Raw genomic sequence first — 20370 nt, 5'->3', positions numbered from 1 at the left:
CACCAAAACCAGAGCAGAACTCCCACCACGGGACTGTATCAATTAATACAGTTACAACCACAATATTAATGGCCAGTAATGAATTGAGTTGATTGTATAAAAATAATCGCTTCAGCATGCTTCTGAATCATCCAATGAATCCACAAATCAATACAATTATCGCTACGGAACTAATCAGCGCACAGCATCTACACTAGTACACGACACAACACATGTTCAAAACACCAACAAGGATGCACAAAGACCCGTAAAATGTCAAAGAATCGCATTATCCAGTCAAAGGGAAGTGACATAATCCCATGGGAGGAGACTTACAGTCTGCAGCTCTTGATCAAAGCCTTCAGCATGTTATCCACCGAGCTGCAAGGAAACAGAGGGTGCGTTAGACTGTGTGTGTGTGTGCGTGTGTGTGTGCGTGCGTGCGTGAGTGCGTGCGTGCGTGCGTGCGCGTTTACTGCTTGTTGTGCTGCAAACAACACAAAAGCTTCTCCAGATGTTTTTATACAATGCAATAATATCCACATCAAGGTATTTGCAAGAAAATGCCGCTCTCGGCTCAGCGGCTTATTACACCGAGCACATTATTGCACCATCCTGAATGTGCCTCTGTGTGTGTGCTACAAGGCTAAAGCATACTTCATGCAGAAATTATGTTCAGGCAAGGTTGAAAGACCAGAATTACGTGATTAAAACATTTTGACCCGAGATCAGATTCTAAAAATGTCTTCTACATCCTGACAGTTTTCTGAAAAAGTTATGTTTCTATGTCAGTCGTTCTTTGATTTTTCAAAAATATTTTTCAATAGCTAAAGCATAACATAATGCTAACACCAAAAGGGGTTCCCGCCCAAAATGGGTTAAATCAAAGCTGATGTCAGTTTCAGCAGATTCTGCGCGCCAAGATAGTGTTTGATTGGGAGGAAGTTCAAGGTGATTCATTTTTGTTTTACAATATTATTAATCATGCCTCTCTGAGAGACTGACAAACACAGCCAGATGGCAAATTAATTCACGGAGGGAGATAGCGCGCACTTTATCCACTGAATAGGGGTGTCTATCACCGGAAATGGCTAAATCCCTGAGACAAATAAGCGCGTCAAGTGCCTTGGGGTGATGAAAACAAACCGTAGAGTAGAAATCCAGGTGGAAAGGAAATCCATTCCAGCTCCTGCATTCAGCTCTCAAAACAGAGCTGCATCATCGAGGCAAATTTTAGTCTGCAGAGAACTACTTAGGTTTCGGCAAGCCTAAAAAAATAATTTTGACTTCTCAAAATGTTGACTTCTTTAACCCATTTTGGGCGGGGACCCCTTTTGGTGTTAGCATTATGTTATGCTTTAGCTATTGAAAAATAGCAGATCTACAAGCTCATAGCGCGCCACCGAGTGGCGCGCTACGAGCTTGTAGGTCTGCTATTTTTGAAAAATCGAAGAACGACTGACATAGAAACAGCTTTTTCAGAAAACTGTCAGGATGTAGAAGACATTTTTATGATCTGATCTCAGGTCAAAATGGGTTAAATTTTGACTTCTTTTGAAGTGTTATGCTACCAGCTTTAGTGAGTCACCTCTTTCTTCATAATGATGTAATGTGATGTAATGCCAGTGAAACAACCACCTGGATTCAAACCCATGTCTCTCACGCGTTATTATTATGTATCCCACCGCAGTTCTAGGAAAGCCCTGCTGTGATTGGCCAGTAGTCGTTGTGATTGACAGTTCTCGTTTTTTGCGACCAGTCATTAGTCCTACAACTACAACCTATCTCAAACCCTCACCCTAAACCTAACCTCCCACGGGGCAGCACACCTAAACCTAACCTTAACCCATGTCTAACCAATGACTAGTCTAAACTAAGTATGCACCCCCCTAAACCTAACCCGAACGGCCTAACCTCAGTAAAACGATGCCTTCCCGGGAGCCAATCAGACACATGGTGAGGCGGGTCTACCCTAGAACGTTGGTGGGATTCATAATCACAACCTAACACCCACCGCTCAACCAAAGGGGAATGCCCACCCCCCCCCCCAATAAATAATGGCCCTTGATATGAAAAGGATTGAAAACCACTGTTCAAGGTGTTCTTCAGGTACTTAATCCATTTTTGACCTGGGATCAGATTCTTCTACATCCTGACAGTTTTCTGAAAAAGCTCTAGCTCTCTCTAGTTTCTATGTCAGCCGTTCTTCAAAAATAGCAGACCTACAAGCTCGTAGCGCGCCACTCGGTGGCGCGCTATGAGCTTGTAGATCTGCTATTTTTCAATAGCTAAAGCATAACATAATGCTAACACCAAAAGGGGTTCCCGCCCAAAATGGGATAAGAGTGCAATTATTTTTGTCTGACAGTCAGACACTGGAGCAGCATGTATTCAAGTAGTAATCATTGCTATAATATAGCAATCTATTTAATAATCAGAAAATACATTGTCAGGTGGGTTGCCAATTTCCTCCAGCTTCATTGTATAGTGTTCCAGTTCCAATTTTGTCTGCTCCACTTCTTTGAGTCGTCACTTTCAATTTCACTTGTTTATCCTGTATGCCCGACTCTCTGGATAATAATGAGCTTTCTCTCCTGATTGGAGAAAATCGGTAGCCCCGACCTAAAAATATATATATTTTAATACCTTTCAATCTGGGTCATCTGTCATTTTAGACTTTAACTGAAGGCTGGATAGCCAAAACATTAGAGACATAATAAAATAAAAAGTTGTCTGTCCGTCCGTCCGTCCGTCTGTCCGTCCCTCCCTCCCTCCCTCCCTCCCTCCCTCCCTCCCTCCGTCCGTCCGTCCGTCCGTGCGTGCGTGCGTGCGTGCGTGCGTGTGTGCGTGCGTGCGTGCGTGCGTGCGTGCGTGCGTGCGTGCGTACTGTACATACTTGGGGAACCAGATGAGACCCAGGTGCTCCGTCTTGGAGTAGGTGACCCTCTCGTACAGCTCGTAGAGCGGTCGCCACGGCAACTCCAGGTCATCCCTGGACAGCAGCTCTTTCTTCCTGTTCGGAGAGGAAGTACAATTATTATTGTTTTTTGATTTTGGTTTTCTTTTGTCTTTTTGTCTTTTTTCCTGTATTATAAAAAAATCACACCCGTGTGAACTGAGTGGTGCGGTGACGTCACACACTAACCATAGCAACCATGCTCACCTGTGCGTGGGGCCACGTACAGGTACCACGTACAGGTACACGGGTACATACACGGGTACAGACAAAGCTGGTTGTTGGAGTGGTTTGCACCACTCAAAAAAAAAGAAATTAGAGAGGTGCCCGTGGGGCCTCTACGGCGGTGCCCGTTGGGCACTGGCCTACATGGAACGATGCAAGTTGGAAATGCATGCCCCACCCAGATATTATCTCTGTGTCCCTTTTGTGCCCGCCGTCAGAATTATGTCAGCTTTCTGTATGTGTCCCTTTATTCCTATATATGGAGTTCTGTGTCAGCCATGCCCAAATATGGAGTGTTGGGATGTCAGAACAGGCCAGCTTATGGAGTTCTGTGTCAGCCATGCCCAAATGTAGAGTGTTGGGATGTCAGAACAGGCCAGCTCTATATATGGACCCTGGGCAGGGGCCCGGTCCAGAGCCCGAGCAGAGGCCTTTTTGGGGCGGTTCTGGACAACCGTGGGTCCGACCGACTCGACACCGGGCACTGCACTCCCTGTGGTGGTGTGGAAAACGTGTGTGTCGAATTTGAAGTCGGTGGAGCGAACGGTTCTCAAGTTACGTGGATTACAGAAGTACAGACACAGAGACACAGAGACTTGGTGCATTTATAGTTAAGATAAAGTTGACGTGACTAGAAACGCCAATATAGAGACAGTGTGTGGAAAATAGTGGCTACGCCCGTAGAGTTAGTATTAACTATCACTGTAATACCAGGAATACCACTCACTGCAAAGCCGACAAAAGGTTGTTGTGTGTGGTAGGTTGTAATAACAAAGCTAAGAACTCTGACGTTAAAGAAACGTGGAACCCTATAGGTTCCACGTTTGTTTCCCTGTACAGGTTAAAAACGACAGAAGGGTAAAACAAAACTTTGCAGGCTAGTTAGCTGCAGCTAATCAGATGTTTGTACACTATATTGGCAACAGCTTGTACACTATATTGGCAACAGCGACTTCGTTCACTGGGGGGATGGCATACTTATCTGCCTTCTGCGCGCGCTCTCTCTCTCTCTCTCTCTCTCTCTCTCTCTCTCTCTCTCTCTCTTCGAATCGACTCATCCGTGAAAGATTAGGTGTACATACTGTAGTGTAGTGTACAGGAGAATGATTACACAGTAGTTTCACTAGTGGTTCTCAAACCAGATTTTAGATTTAGGTGTGCTTGGAGCTTGTGCCAAAGTGAAATGACAGACAGTGGTCAACAGTATTGTCTATGCACCGGCACACCTACATCTAACACAGGGGTTCTCAATGGTGTATTGTCTCTATTATTAAGGTTATTGTAGCAGTCAATTTGTATTGGGGGTCGAGGGGGTGGCGGGGCGGGGGTCCCGAGACGTTGCCAAAGCATTTTCGGGGGTCCCCGGCCAAAAACGTTGAGAACGTTGATTCGCTGCAGCTGTGTTGCGTTAACTTGCGTACAGTACAGCTTGATAGACTACTGTGTAAGGGTGCGGCCGGTCACTACTCACTCATCAAACTTTTGTTCTGCCAATGAGGGCGGATTCTGCTAACGTCTTTTTGCTGAAAACCGCAAATGGCAACAAACTGCTCTGTTCCCAACGAAAAAGCATTGGCAGAACATACCCCTGTATAGGCGGAATCGAAGTTCGGTGTGACGGCACCCTAAGAAGTCTGGACAGCCTTGGTCAGGGTAAAAACCTGACCATGTTTTTTACCCTGCTGTAGCTTTTACAATTTACAATTTAGGCATTTAGCAGACGCTCTTAATCCAGAGCGATTTACATTAAGCAATAACAAAAGCATGGCATACATCACATATATAAAAAGTAGTTATCATGAATCATGCGTAAACTAAGAACGTAACAGTGGAGTATCTATGTAAACTATACATACTATACTATACTATACTTTTACAGTAACCTGAACCGAAAAACAAACTACAAAATCAGTCTGTAGGCCTAGGCTTTCATTCCCCCCTTTAAGTTTTACGTTCTGTCCTGCTGAGCAAGAATACCTTGCAGTGAGGATAAAACGGGTGGATTCAGGCCATCAGACATGAGGGGAAAGCAGGACAACTGTGAGACATCCACTGCTTGGCTTCCAAACAGCACAATGACAGCACTCACTTTTTCTTTGAACTTTGTAAGGTTTTCATTATTTCTCATTATGTATTTTCACAATACTCTTGGGCAGTGATTATTATACGTTGAACTTAGATAAGCATGTGCTTCAGTGGAAGAGATAGGATATGAGCTGTCTAGTAGGATTTTGACGATCTGTATTTTTGCTGAACTCTCGTTCACCTAAGGCCTTGTACCTTGCACCTTGTCTACTGAAGTAATCCTTAACCCATTTTGACCTGAGATCAGATTCTAAAAATGTCTTCTACATGCTGACAGTTTTCTGAAAAAGCTGTGTTTCTATGTCAGTCGTTCTTTGATTTTTCAAAAATAGCAGATCTACAAGCTCATAGCGCGCCACTCGGTGGCGCGCTATGAGCTTGTAGATCTGCTATTTTTCAATAGCTAAAGCATAACATAATGCTAACACCAAAAGGGGTTCCCGCCCAAAATGGGTTTTAATGGCCGTTTTTAAAAATAATAATTGAAATGGCAGAACAGAAAAGGTCCGTCTACGTATAACCTGTCTATGATGTTTATTTATGATCACTTTGTTCAATAATTCTTTGATAATTTGCTTTCTGAAAGATGCGGTCAAAGAGTGCATCGTGCACAATGACAGTGTGGTGGTTGTCTCATCATAAATATACTTACCAATGTATTATAACAATTTTTTTATCCACTTAAGCCCTATTTTACTGACACTTTCAAATAAGTGGATTATTTAATTTAATTTGCATTTTGGGACATTTACGCCTATAATGACATGCCCAAAATAGGGATGCCTCTGTAGACATTTTAAAAGCACAGCTCAAGACAATACTTCTAGACTCTTGTCTTTTAAATTCCTTGTTATTCATGCCCTGCTTCCTATTTTAATGTTTTATCATGTCTTGCTTTTCTTGCTTTTTTTTCTCCATTGCTCTGAAAAGCACTTTGAGCTGCATTTCATGTCATGAAAGGTGCTATACAAATAAAGTTTTAATATTATTATTACTATTATTATTATTATTATTAGTTAAAAGTGGTACAAACCAATGTGAGCACTCACAAAAAGGGGGGGAAGCAGATAATAATTCACCTTCTGTGTTTCAGTTTTTGAGTGGTGCAAACCACTCCAACAACTGGCTTTGTACCCGTGTACCCGTGTTTGTTCGTACCAAAAAAACGAGCATGGTTGCTATGGTTAGTATGTGACGTCAGACCACAGCTGATCAGGCTATATAAGACCTTGCAACACTCAGTTCACACGGGTGCGATTTTTCTTTTAATGAGTGCCTTCTGATCTTTTCTTTAGAGGAGGGTTAGTGTGTCTTATCCTATTCCTAACCTTATTTATATATAATTCATCATTTATCTTATTTCGCAGGTTGCATTTACTACTCTACATCTGACCTCAAACCTCCATATATGGAGCTGACCTGTTCTGACATTCCATATGTTGATCCTTCCCCATCCATCCGTCCTCTTTGATACCTGTCCATTTAAACTCTAGACGGGACTGCCCCAAAGTTATTAGTGCAGCCGCGCCCGGCAGCCGGCGAAAACTAGAGTTCTCAACAGGCCCAAAAATTAAGGCCTGGCCCTCATCAAACCCTGTACACTCAAGACACTTCCCCCGCTGCCACCCTTAGATCTCCACATATGGAGCTGACCTGTTCTGACATTCCATATGTTGAGCTAACCACATCAAACCCTGTGCACTCAAGACACGCTCCATTATGGCCAGTACAGAATGAATTCATTCCATATGTTGATCTGACCCCCCCATTCCAAAGCGCCAGCGCTCGCCCAGCAGTCTGCTGTCACCCAGGCGGATGTGTGCACGTGACTTTGCCCATTAGGGCGAGGTCGCTTCTTACTGGTTCTCATTATCTGGTGTATATTGTATTGTTGTTGTCTTGCGGCCCATGCCACACCAACATTTCGCTGCTTGGACCCGTGTGAGTGACAGATAAAACCCACTCGATTCCCGAAACTGTTGGTTTTTCGGCCTCAGAGTAAAACATAAAAACATAGTCAAGATCTGTTATAAGGCTGTCGTATAGTGGAACAAAGAGACGCGAATTATGTTTTACCAGAGTGACCAACAAATCCTACCGGAAAGCTGCAAACATTTTGGCTCCTCCACAGGACATGTACTGGCAGGCGAATTTCCTCATTGTGCCATCCGATTGTAAAACCTTCCGCCATTCTAAATCATTCATCCCGGCTTTCAAATGCTCTGTGATTTTGTTTCATGTCTTCCTTTTGTTTCAGTTTGGTTTTGTTTGTTTGTTTTATAAGAGGGTCTTGTGTGTGTGTGTGTGTGTGTGTGTGCGCGTGCATGTCCAGAGCGAGAGCTAGTCATGCAAACCGCTGGATGTGACTCTTTGTGCACACTGCCAAAAAGGCCGTACTACCGCCATGCATTTTCTTACACATATGTTTTAGATTGTCTGAAGCACTTAACCCATTCTGGGCGGGAACCCCTTTTGGTGTTAGCGTTATGTTATGCTTTAGATATTGAAAAATAGCATATCTACAAGCTCATAGCGCGCCACCGAGTGGCGCGCTACGAGCTTGTAGGTCTGCTATTTTTGAAAAATCGAAGAACGACTGACATAGAAACATAGCTTTTTCAGAAAACTGTCAGGATGTAGAAGACATTTTTAGAATCTGATCTCAGATCTGTCAAAATGGGTTAACTTGAATTTTATAATGGAAGACATAGGGGCTGCATGGGATCGGGCTGAAGAAAAAAAAAAACCTTGATATATCGATATGCCAGAATAAATAATAAAAGCTGCAGTGCATCGTGCGTCATTTTGCCTACTGATACGGACTCTGCGATGCCTCGAGGCATCTCTATTCAAATCGAATCACTGTAAAAGCGCAGGAAAACAGACGCACAACGGAAACCAAGGGCTCGAATGTCAGAAACCGCAGAAGCTTCAGACCTAGGAGGTCAGAGACCCACGGGGAGGCCAGCCATGCCGTTATTAGACCCCGTCTTGTTGATTTTCTTTTTCTTTTGAGGAGCGCTAGCCCCTCCTATATACAGCTTTTGTCCCCCCACACGTCTCAATATTTGCCATTGACAATGAATGGAGAAAGTAGGTCAAATGTCCACCAAATATGACGTAAATCTTGTTCTCACACGTCTCATATTTGCCATTGACAATGAAAGGAGAAAGTAGGTCAAATGTCTGCCAAATATGACGTAAATTTGTGGCAACACAAAGCGCCCCTCACTTCACACGGGTGTGATTTTTAACCTAATTTGTACCCTGTGACTGTGGGGAATGTTTAATAAATAAATAAATATATATATATATATATTTATGTATCGTTGCTGTCGGGCAGAAACCTCAATATCTCCTCCATATTCTAACTTTTGTTTTTTTCATAAATTAACTCCATAGTCCATACTACAGCGTCAAAAGTAGCCCTACTTACAGCGGCACAGAAGGTTAAATCAGGACTCCGTTAGGTTGAATACTTGTACTCCTGTAAACAAAGTCTGATCCATCCATGTTTGTCTGTTTCAACATCATTGCCACGTTTTGTTTTGGTTTCCATCTTATTTGTTTTGTTAGAAAAATAAACATGCATTATGTTATACGTATGCATCATTGTTGTTTCCCTCTCCTGTAATGTCTGCGCTAACCTGGGGTTCTTTTAAAAAAACAAAAATAAAAAGTTGGTCACAAAAAAAAAGTAGCAGTTCCACAAGCTCGTTTTGAGCTTGTCGATCTGCTGCTTATGACATCTTCGATTGAATTTGAATCCAGATAAGTTAAACTTTTGTTGCCTATGGGAGTGCAGGCAGGGGTCTGCTATTTGTGAGCTGGTAGATCTGCTATTTTTGCAGAATGTTTGCCAATTGTAACAGAATGTTACAAAATTATAATACAGCCAGATGCTGTGGGGCTCATGCGAGTATGATCAGTGTATTACACATTTAGCTACACCTGGGGCAGCCGTAGCTTAGAGCATTGCTTCCTAAAGACTGGTTTGGATTCCAATTGGGTTGCCAAAATAATTTGTTTGTTTTTTTGGGGGTGGGTGGGGGGGACCGGCCGATTCATTGGTCGGCCCGGTGTGTCAAGTGGCCAGTCCAGGCCTGATTCAGGATAAGTATATCATCTGAATATCGTCTGCTAAGTAAAGCAATTGCATTTGCCTTTTACAACCACATACAAGTGTGAATTATATATATATATATATATATATATATATATATATATATATATATATATATATATATATATATATATATATATATATATATATATATATATATATATATATATATATATATATATATATATATATATATATATATATGCAGGCCAAAGAGAACTTCCCCAGGGAAAGGAAAGGACCGCACACTCCAGAGACTCAGGACAAGATTATGTATTCTTCATTTTTTATTGCACGACGCGTTTCGCCGGTTGGCTTCGTCAGGTGCTTGCATACACACACACATGATATATATATATATATATATATATATATATATATATGTATGCCTTGTGTGTGTAATATTGGGAATTCGGTCACCCAGTTTTGTGGAAATGGGTCTCCTGAAAAAAAAGTTTGGGAACCACATGTCTTTGAGGGCAGAGTCTGGCGATCAGAAGGTCAACAACAGAGTGCCCATCGTGAAGAAGCAGAAACTGCATTTTCCCCATGGGATTAACAAAGGTCCCCCCCCTCGCTTGTAATACTGTTTGTTTTTAAATGACTGTGTTTCTCCATTAACGAGCTGCTTGAAATTAATTGCCCCTAGAGGGATTAATAAAGTTGTTTGAAGTTGAAGTTGTTTGCCCCTCGCTCTGCATGGCTTACACAGTGTGTGACTCATTATCATGAGGCGTCTCTGTGGGATATTCCACCGCTTGGAACCTTGGGAGGAAAGAAATACTTCAAATGAAACTAAATTCACTGCCACCACCATGTCATCATTTTTCAAACTAGAACTCTGACCGGTCAGAAAGAGCCACAGCTGGCCTGGGCCGCGGCTCAGTGGTCCAGGCACCTTGGCTGGTAATCCAGTCTGGCAGTGTGCCGCGGGTTCGACTCCCGATCCCGACGGCCTTTACTGCATGTCTTCCCCCATCTCTTTCCCCATTTCCTGTCAGCCTACTGTCTGTCCCTCCATAAAAAATATAAAATAAAGGCGAAAGCCACAAAAAAAAACATTTTAGAAAGAGCCACAGCCTTGTTGGTAACTTGGTCACAACAATGAAGTCCTGGCGTCTCTCGTTAACCCATCCCCCCGGGGTCGCGGAAGTAATTTCTCTACGGAGAATAACTTTGGGTCATCCTCATCGTCTCATATAAAAATTGTGGGCCAAAAATAAACAAAATTGTCCAGGCGCTATTGTCAGGGAGGTGGCTCTGTGTCGTTTACGAGATTTGATACAGGTCTGTTTCAAAAAATGTGTGTTTTCTCAAATGAGTCAAACCGCCGTGCTCATTTGTTTATTTTCAGAACCCATGCAGTTCTTATATGACGCAATATTAAACACGTCTATGGGAATTCAGAATGGGGGAAAAGGTAGGATGCATAAATGTCGTCAGACTTCAGTGCTCTATAAGATTTGTGGATAGGCAGGCAGACAGACATGCCCATGGGGCCCTAAAGGGCCTCGAACCATAACAATAACAATAACCACAATAGTATTCACCGCTGTTTTTGTTACAGTTGTGGTGTGGACTCTGCCGTCCACTTGAGTTAAGAGGATATTTAAAACGATAGCTTTATAGTTATAGCTGTAGTTATAGTGCTTGGTGGAGAAATTATTAACTCCAGGCAAAAGGCTCCTTGCAAGAGTCTGGAACTATAGAGACGATGCACGACTTCAATGGCTTTGAATTCCTTGCATCTGCTCCCCTTGCCTCCTCTGAGGACTAGACGCTCCCCTGTGGATCGTAGACACTTCACGTGGCCAAGTGTATGATGTCTGTCATCTATGTATACGTACAGTACAGTATCTATAGTATTATGAGGGTGGGGGAGTACTTCCTTAGCTTTATACTGGCAGCTACTTGGCGGAGATCGGTCCTGCGGTTGGCGAGATTATCCCAGGACAAACAAACAAACAAACACAAAGACAGGCAGACCCCCTTCTCGATGGCTCGCCTCCTACAGAGCCGCGCTGTGAGAAATCGACAGAGGAAACCGCTTTTGACAGGCCCTGAAATTGGAGGCGAGCGGGGAGGGGGGGGAGGACAGGTGGGTGGGTGGAGTGCAGAGTCTGGAATGGGGAGCGCGGAGCGGTGGGGGCTAGGGGGTGGATGGGTGGGGACTCGAGCGCAATCCACAAAAGCCCACGGAGACAAAGACGTGTGGATTTCCGAATCCATCTCTGACCCGTCGGGCTTGGCGCTCGGCACGCTTGCAGCCCCTTAGATATTTTTCTTCCGGTCTAATGGCAAACATATGACATCTTCATTAACCCATTTTGGTGTTAGCATTATGTTATGCTTTAGCTATTGAAAAATAGCAGATCTACAAGCTCATAGCGCGCCACCGAGTGGCGCGCTACGAGCTTGTAGGTCTGCTATTTTTGAAAAATCGAAGAACGACTGACATAGAAACATAGCTTTTTCAGAAAACTGTCAGGATGTAGAAGACATTTTGCTAACACCAAAAGGGGTTCCCGCCCAAAATGGGTTAAGGTGACACACCGAAGAGGAACCGAGAGTGGAAACAATGGAAGGCCTAAATGGCGACGTGACGAATGTGACCGTGTCTTCGTGACTCTGCGGGGACGGGGACAGTTCCCTTCAGTTTCTCCAGTCGCTGGAGCGCAGTCAGATCTGATAGCAGCGAGACGAGCACGCGTTTACATGTAGGTCAGGCCCTGTTAGCAAGAGTAATAGAATAACAGGCCCGCCAGTAAGAAGAGATGTATTTCATTCCCCTTTATTGGGCGGTATATTATTTTTGAATGGTGGTGATGGTGTGTGTGTGTGTGTGTGTGTGTGTGTGTGTGTGTGTGTGTGTGTGTGTGTGTGTGTGTGTGTGTGTGTGTGTGTGTGTGTGTGTGTGTGTGTGTGTGTGCGTGCGTGTGCGTGTGTGTGTAACCACTGCAAGACCACAACAAATGTGCTGTGATGCCTGATGTAAAATTTAGGCCTACTGTCAAGGTTCTTAGGAAACAGTGCATATGACTTTCTGTAATCTTACCAATGAATCACTTACTTTATTGTTTTTTTTCTTCTTTTATTAACCACGTTGTCTGCCTGACATTTGAATTCTCGCCTCATTGAATGATGTATCATTGTTCAGTTTAAGTCTAGGTATCAGGGTTTTGAACTGATTCAAAGCAGCTGGTTGATCGTGAGTCGTGACTGATAAACAACTGCTCGTAAAGAATAGGAATACTAAGAATGAGCTAGTGGAGTCTATCCAAGAGTGTGTGGGCCTGGGCCATGGCTCAGTGGTCCAGGCACCTTGGCTGGTAATCCAGTCTGGCAGTGTGCCGCGGGTTCGACTCCCGATCCCGACGGCCTTTACTGCATGTCTTCCCCCCATCTCTCTCCCCATTTCCTGTCAGCCTACTGTCTGTCCCTCATAAGAAATATAAAATAAAGGCAAAAGCCACAAAAAAAATAAAAAATAGTGTGTGAGTGAGTGAGTGAGCGTGCGTGGCGACGTTGTTTTGCGTGACACTTACTTGAGCAGGTGTATGAGAATCCTGGCGTAGTTGTGCATCATCTGAGGCTCCAGGCCGGGCAGCGTCACCAACTCATAGAGCAGCTTGATGAAGAGGATGTGGTCTTCTTTACTGAACCTGCGACCATACAGCTTCAGAAACCTGCAGGGAGAGAGAGCGAGAGAGAGAGATGGGAAGGAGAGACTCAGTAGTGATGGGAGATTTATTGGCAAACACATCGGTATCGGCCGATTCTAGTTTTGGCATCGGTCCGATTAATCAATAGATTATCGATTAACCCATTTTGGCCTGATGTCGAAATTTAAAAAAATGTCTTCTAAATCCTGACAAAAAAAACCCCCATGTTTCTATGTCAGTCGTTCTCAAAAATGTCAAGGACCCCCAAAAATATATGTAATTGGGTGCCGACCCCCATCTGAAAATATGTTATTCCAGGGACCCCCCAGATGCAAAGATTTGAGTTAAAAACGTTCGCTCTGAAAGAATATGTATTCAAAGATTTGCATCACATTTTGACGATTATTCAAAAATAGCAGATCTACAAGCTCGTATGAGCTTGTAGATCTGCTATTTTTCAATAGCTAAATTTAATCCTTATAACACCAAAAGGGGTTCCCGTCCAGAATGGGTTAATCGATTAATCAACAGATAAACAAGCCCAAAGTAACAGCTTGAACAGATCTACAAGCTCACAATATTAAAGGTATTAAAGTTAAATCCGACTTGCCTTATGTATTTATTTGGCTTTTTACCCCTTTTTCTCCCCAATTTAGTCATCGTGACAATTGAGTCCTCCCCACGCACATTTCTGTGTGTTGTCACTACTATTGTACTCTACTGACTCAGCTTCCTACTCCTCCCACCCAACGCTCCCCGCTGACAGGTGCCGCCGCAGCCCGTAGGTGCGTCGAGTGAGTCTGTGACAAATATCACCCTCGCCGCCCTCCCCCGAACGCGGGTGTTCGTATATTAGATAAGACACTTAATTTGACGAAGCCGGGGGTGCATAGCAGTGATTTTCGAACCCCTAGACTCTGCGGTAAAAGTCAGACACAAATAAACAAACTCAAGTCCCATCAGCGGTTAAAAGAATTAATATTATATATTCTCACAGATGTACAGACAATGCCCCCGGATCTCTTTAATGGGATAAGGGGTGTCATGACGTGCTGCCTCACATACTTAACTGCCCCTAGCTAGTATACGTAGGTGATTCAACATGATGAACCTTTCATTTAGCTACTCAAACAAAACCCACGGATTCAAAGTGCCAAGTGGATGATTTACAATAGCAGACAAGGGCACAGTGAAACACTTAAAATATAAACACTTATAATGTATTTTAAGTTGAAACTTGACAGTGAAACAAGTATAATTACACAGTAAAATCCTCAGTTTTAATTGAAGACAGCTTTATGGAACCATAGCTGGTTCCATAGCTATTTTTCCATTTTGTACACTCTGAGTAAAATCAACACTGAGGCATGGTGGCATCTTATAAACTTTCCCATGCAGCCTTTGTAGCCACAGAGATGAAGCAGAAAAACAGATGGATAGAATGACTCAGGTATTTTACACAAAAATAGAACTCGCGAAGGGATAGGAGAAGGTGTGGGTGGTGGTGTGATAGGCCAGAGACAAGTTATTTTAGCTGACTGCAGCATTTATTCTGCACATCGCAATAGCATTTAATTACAATGCCTTAATTTGACAGTGAGAAGGACACAGGAGTAGTCTCACACAACAGGGGTGTTACAGTTTTTGCAGTTTTAAGCCCACCCATCAGCTCTTATAAAGTGAGACTATAGTGCAAGGGTTCCCGAACTTTTCAAAGCAAAGCAAAGTAAAGTTACTATATTTACCCAGGGTAACTGGACTAAGCATCAGATACTTGTTTACAGCCAGGCCCTGCTCATAGAACATTTCATGGTAGTGGTTCAATGCCTTGCTCAAGGGGACTTCAGCGGTGGTAATTTTAACATGCCGGTCCGGGGATACGAACTGGCGACCTTCCGGTATCAAGACCGCTCCACAAACCGTTCGGCCACCGCTGCCACAAATAAATATATTTGAACTGGGGACCCCCTAGCCCTGGTCCAGAGCATTAGTGCGTTCTCTCTAGTCTAACTAATGGGTCTGGACCAGAGCATTAGTGTGTTCTCTCTAGTCTAACTAATGGGTCTGGACCAGGGCTATAGGGAGTAGGGAGGGACCCCCACCCTGACAAGCACTTGGAATTGTAGGCATTACATTTGACTGCAGTTGCACAGATAAACTAGCAGATATACAAACTCACAACGCCTCGCAAGCTATTTTTCACCATGTTTGCCTTTTAGTATTTGACAATTTGGTCCATTTGGTTTTAAAAGGGTTTTAAAAGTAAAAAAAAGTGTAACTTTAGAAATGTGCAGATAGCCTACCTTGTGTATAATGTGTTATTATTATACGATGCAGTGTGACAGCTGTTTACAAAATGCTGTACCCCCTAACTGTAGTACTTTCCCCATTTATTTCCAACTGCTTTTATTATATTGTGAGTGTGACACTTGCTTTGGCAATGTAATTTTGTAAACATATGTTTTTTTCTCATGCCAATAAAGTTGAATTTAATTAGGTTTGTTTACTGTTGAGTGATAAGCTAATCATTTCTGGGGACCCTACCAAAAATAATGTTGGGCTCCAGACCCCCAGTTTGAGAACCACTACTATGGTCTAGTAGTGTGTCAGTGTACTTGTTTTTCTTTCTCCCTGGAAATAAAAACGTCTGTGTAGTGTTTCCGAGGCTAGTGTACTTGTAACTTACGAGAAGAGCTTTCTTGTCCAGAAGGAGACCCCGGGCCACAGCTCCCTGAGCAGCACCGCCCTGGACAGGTTGGCTTTGATTTCAGCCAACAGCTCGGTGGCCTCTCGGTCCAGCCGCTCGGAGTAGGGCAGCAGGCCGTTGTACACGATCTCCTTCTGGGGGACAAACAACCCCTCCGACGGCTCGGCTGCCTCTTCCATCTCTCCCACGGTCATGATATGATCTGACTTGTCACCTGATCGAAATCACCTTTGTTATGTTTACTTATTATAGGCCTAATACTGAACTGAATGAATGCAGCTGATGCGTGCTTGGATGGATGGAAGTCCCGTTGCTAAAAAAGAAAAAGACGCGCACGCCACGCTGTCACCGAGGGGATTCGAGTCGGGGAAAGAAAAGCAAAAGTGTGTCACCGCTAATCAGCTGTTCCAAAGCCTGCAGGGTGACTGCAGGGCGGACGACACCGGTCGCTTCCACTCTGACCTGCAGTGTCATCATCATGGCGCTGCGTCACGGCCTTTACCCGGGTCTAGGCACCACCTTTACGCACCAACACCATCGGTATGTTTGCCCCACACACGCTAAAGAATCACCCCCCCAGGTCAGGCTATATGGGGTGCAATCTTTATATGGGGTTTTTGTTTAGCCTACTATGATAAGTGTTTTGTAGAAAGTCCGTCTGAGAACGACATTTCCCAGGAGCACTATGGCGGGTCCCGCCTCGGGGGGTTAATCTGTGGTGTAGCCTAATTAGGATAATCTGATAACTGGATTAATTCCCTTCCCCCGTCATACTGACCATGATAGGCTAAAACTACGTCTACAACCAGGCAGTCAGGCAGCATAATATATAACCATGAGCAAAAACAGGAAAATGAGAAATTGAGAATGATGAGATATCGCTCTTTAGCTAATAGGCCCACAATTCAGTATAGGCCTATACACCTTCTCGAATAATGCTACTATTCTCCTAGCCCCAATTTACGTTCCCTCATAGTCCCTAAACTCATTATGTAGCTCGGAGCTACAGTGCAGAATGAGCCTAGGGGGACTGAGGAAACGTATTGGGGCTGCTATTCTCCCTGAATTAACATTATTAATAGGCTACAATTACTAATATTAAAACCAGTAGTGTTATTTTGACAATGCAATGCACATGTGACTGCGTAGCCTACTTCTACTTGATGGTGTTAAATTTAGGTCAAAAAGATGATAAAAAATCACACCTGTGTGAACTGAGGTGCAATTGTACATGTGTTGTTATAGTTGTTACTGTACTGTACTGTGCTCTGTACTGTATTATAGTGTACTGTGCTCTGTACTGTACTTTGATTACTTGTGTGGGGGTCCCCAGGGGGGGTCCCCGGAACGAGCCCAGGGGGCCGGCCCGGTTCCGGCGAGCCTTCCCCGCGTTCCGAAATGGTCGAGAAATGACAGAGTTACCGCGTGGGGTCCCCACATCCAGACACACGCCCATGGGGGTTCGGCCATGTTCCGGTGAGCCTTCCCGGGTCCCAAACGGTCGAGAAATGACAGAGTTACCGCTTTGCAGCTTTCCGTGCTCGGACACAGGGACACGTATAGAGCACCGAAGTCTGACGTCAATATCGGTAGAGGACGCAAATCCACGGGTTCATGTACTTTTTATTTGCATTGTAATCCCCATAGGGGGATTTTAGATTGCCTCATATAAGAACTGTGTTTGAAAAATAAACAAATCATCCAGGCCGCTTCACTCATATGATATGGATATGAAGAATCAACTGACTGAGAGAAAACGCTATTGTTACTGCTGAATTAGTTACATTTTCGCTAGAAACAGACTGTATCATATACAGTATGAGTGCCTGACTGTCGCAAACGATACAGAGACACCTCCCTGACAATAACGCTGAGACAGCTTGTTTATTTTTGGACCACAATGCTTATAGTAGACGATATTAAGATCACCCCATGTTATTCTCCATAGAGAAATTACTTCCATGAACCAGGGGAATCGAGGGGATGAGTGAGTGACGTCAGGACTTCGGCGCTCTATAGAGACACGTACATACTACTGTATAGGGACACATACGGACACACATAGCTCCGTAATGGAGCGGAGGCACCGCTCAAAAAATGAAAAAAACCTGTTGGGGTCCCCAAAAAAATATCGACCCAGGGGCCCTCATGGGGTGGTTATAATGCGTCCCTGGGCCTACTCTGCTTCAATGCCCCGTGTAACTATCGGCAGTTAATAGTCTACCTCCGTCTGTGATGCTGAAAAACGTCTATGAATAATTAACGCGGCTAAAAATAGAAGTGCTCCTCCCTGCATGCAGCAGCAGTACAGCAGCAGGCAGTCCCCAATGGCTCTCTTATATCCCACCCAGCTAGCATGCTCTCCCTTTGGCCGTGACGCTATTGTCCCCTGGCCAGGCATAGCTAGGCTAGGCCCCCGTTATGTGTCTTGGCTGCACATCCTTTTCCCGTGTACAATCCCGTTACTTTAAGCCATTTAGGCCTGACGTCGAAATTAAAAAAAATGTGTTCTGAAAAACCTCATGTTTCTATATCAGTGGTTCTCAATATTTCATGTCAAGGTCCCCAAAAATATGCCACCGACCCCCATCTGAAAATATGTTGTTCCAGGGACCCTCCAGAAGCAAAGATTTGAGTTAAAATGTTCACTCTGTAATAATAAATATTCAAAGATTTGAGGCACATTTTCACGATTTTTCAAAAATAGCAGACCTACAAGCTCGTAGCGCGGCACTCGGTGCCGCGCTATGAGCTTGTAGATCTGCTATTTTTCAATAGCTAAAGTATAACATAATGCTTAAAACACCAACAGGGGTTCCCCGTCCAGAATGGGTTAAGCCCAGGTAATTCAATGAGCCATATGCGTATACAGTCAAGAAAGAAGTGCATTGGACTGGAGCCAACATGCAAGGATGTCAGACTCGCAGAGCCGCCCCTGGCCCGGGGCCATATATGCAGGTCGCTGTTCCAACCGCCACCTGGGCCTCACAACAGAGAAGTGCACGCAGACAGACTGAGAGAGAGGACACCTTGTGAGTTGAGTGGTTTAAATCCTCAGTGAAATGATTATGATGAGGCTATAATTGTTTGCTCGCAACCCTCCTCCCCCTCCTCCCCCCCACCCCCTGTCTGAGCCTGAGCTGGTTAAGCTGTTTGATTGTTGGTGGGTCTGTTGTCTCGTCATCCCTACCTTATGCTTGCCACATTTTGTTGTTGTTGTCGTCGTGATTTAGAATCATGCTAATTAAAAGTGGTGACTTCATTCAGTTGGATTATAAGCCAGCTCTATTATAGGTGGTGACATCATTCGGTTTGGCTTATTTACCTATAAGCAAGCTCTCTCTATCAAATGCGGGTATAACTTTGGTCAGTTAAATTGCTGGTGTATAAGCAATTATAGAGCGTGGCCGAACGGTTTGCGGAGCGGTCTTGTTATCGGAAGGTCGCCAGTTCGAATCCCCGGACCGGCACGTTAAAATTACCACCGCTGAAGTGCCCTTGAGCAAGGCATTGAACCCCTACCATGAAATGTTCTATGAGCAGGGTCTGGCTGTAAACAAGCATCTCGAGCTTAGTCCATTCACCCTGGGTAAACAAAGAACTTTGCTTTGTATAACTTTGGTCAAGATTCAAGATTCAAGAATTTATTTGCCATGTCAACAAGTTGATAGGAATTTGTCTTGGTTCATACTCAACATATACAGACAACCATAGATACAAAAACAAAAAGGACAATACAATACAAAAACCAGCAGCATAGTTAAATTGCTGGTGTATAAGCAAGTATAGAGCGTCGCAGTCCCGCCCCCTACCATGGCCCAGGAAATGAATCCCAATGCATTTTTCCCATAGACGTTTCAAAAAGTATTTATTTAAAGACGGTTACGCCGCGGACAAAGCCAACTCGAGTCGTGACAACTCATGACGACACAAACAATATTTTGGACCAAACAAATAATTACAAAGAAGAAAAACAACCAAAAAAGTGTTGTAACCTGCCGTTTTCTTTCTTCTTTCTAATTATTTGTTCGGCCCAAAAAATTGTGTTTGTTGTCATGATTTGTCACGACTCGAGTTGGCTTTGTCCGCGGCGTAAACGTCTTTAAATAAATACTTTCTGAAATGTCTATTAGGAAAATGAACGGAGAATAATTTCCTGGGCCATGGTAGGGGGCGGGACTGCGACGCTCTATAGGCATACACGCTCAGAGAACAAGAGCCATGGAGGCTAGTGTCGCACGATATGTCCAGAAATGTATTATACACTCATAGACAACATTTACCTTTGTAAAAGCAACTATAAGTGGCCGGATGATACCATGTGAAATCTGAGGCCTTTTGTATACACATTTGTGGAAAACGCTGAAAATGTGAGTGCAAACTCCTTAGGCTATTATAGCAGCCAGCATGTCTTCTATGGAACCTTGTTGCACTGCGACAATAACCGATCTACAAGCTCTCAATGCGTGGCGCATTTCATTAAAAGCAAAGGTTAAAGCCAGTGGGTGGCAGTATATGTAGAACAGCAGGAACAATTTTACTATAGATTAGAACATCATAATTTTACATAGTGTTAATTGTTTAGGAATTTGTGAAAGTAGCCTCCCACACTAGCGCCGTGCTATAGTGTGGG

The 20370-nt window shown here is 43.8% G+C and overlaps 1 protein-coding gene across 1 annotated transcript in view; it reads right to left on the bottom strand.

Moving 5' to 3' along the window:
- LOC306915131 (proteasome activator complex subunit 4B-like) overlaps window positions 1-15931 on the bottom strand; it is a gene marked incomplete at its 5' end in the record, with an annotated part of 107673 nt that extends 91742 nt beyond the window's left edge. Inside the window, 4 exons of the mRNA XM_079492380.1 lie at window positions 316-360; window positions 2876-2992; window positions 12914-13054; window positions 15717-15931. Of these exons, the coding sequence (XP_079348506.1) occupies window positions 316-360; window positions 2876-2992; window positions 12914-13054; window positions 15717-15931 (518 nt within the window). The remainder of the gene's footprint in view (window positions 1-315; window positions 361-2875; window positions 2993-12913; window positions 13055-15716) is intronic.
- Window positions 15932-20370: the final 4439 nt, after the last annotated feature.

The sequence above is a fragment of the Electrona antarctica genome (assembly GCF_951216825.1).
Source record: "Electrona antarctica genome assembly, chromosome: 22".
Lineage (NCBI taxonomy): Eukaryota > Metazoa > Chordata > Actinopteri > Myctophiformes > Myctophidae > Electrona > Electrona antarctica.
Note: the sequence above shows the minus strand (reverse complement) of the source record. Positions and strands in the feature narration are given on the sequence as shown.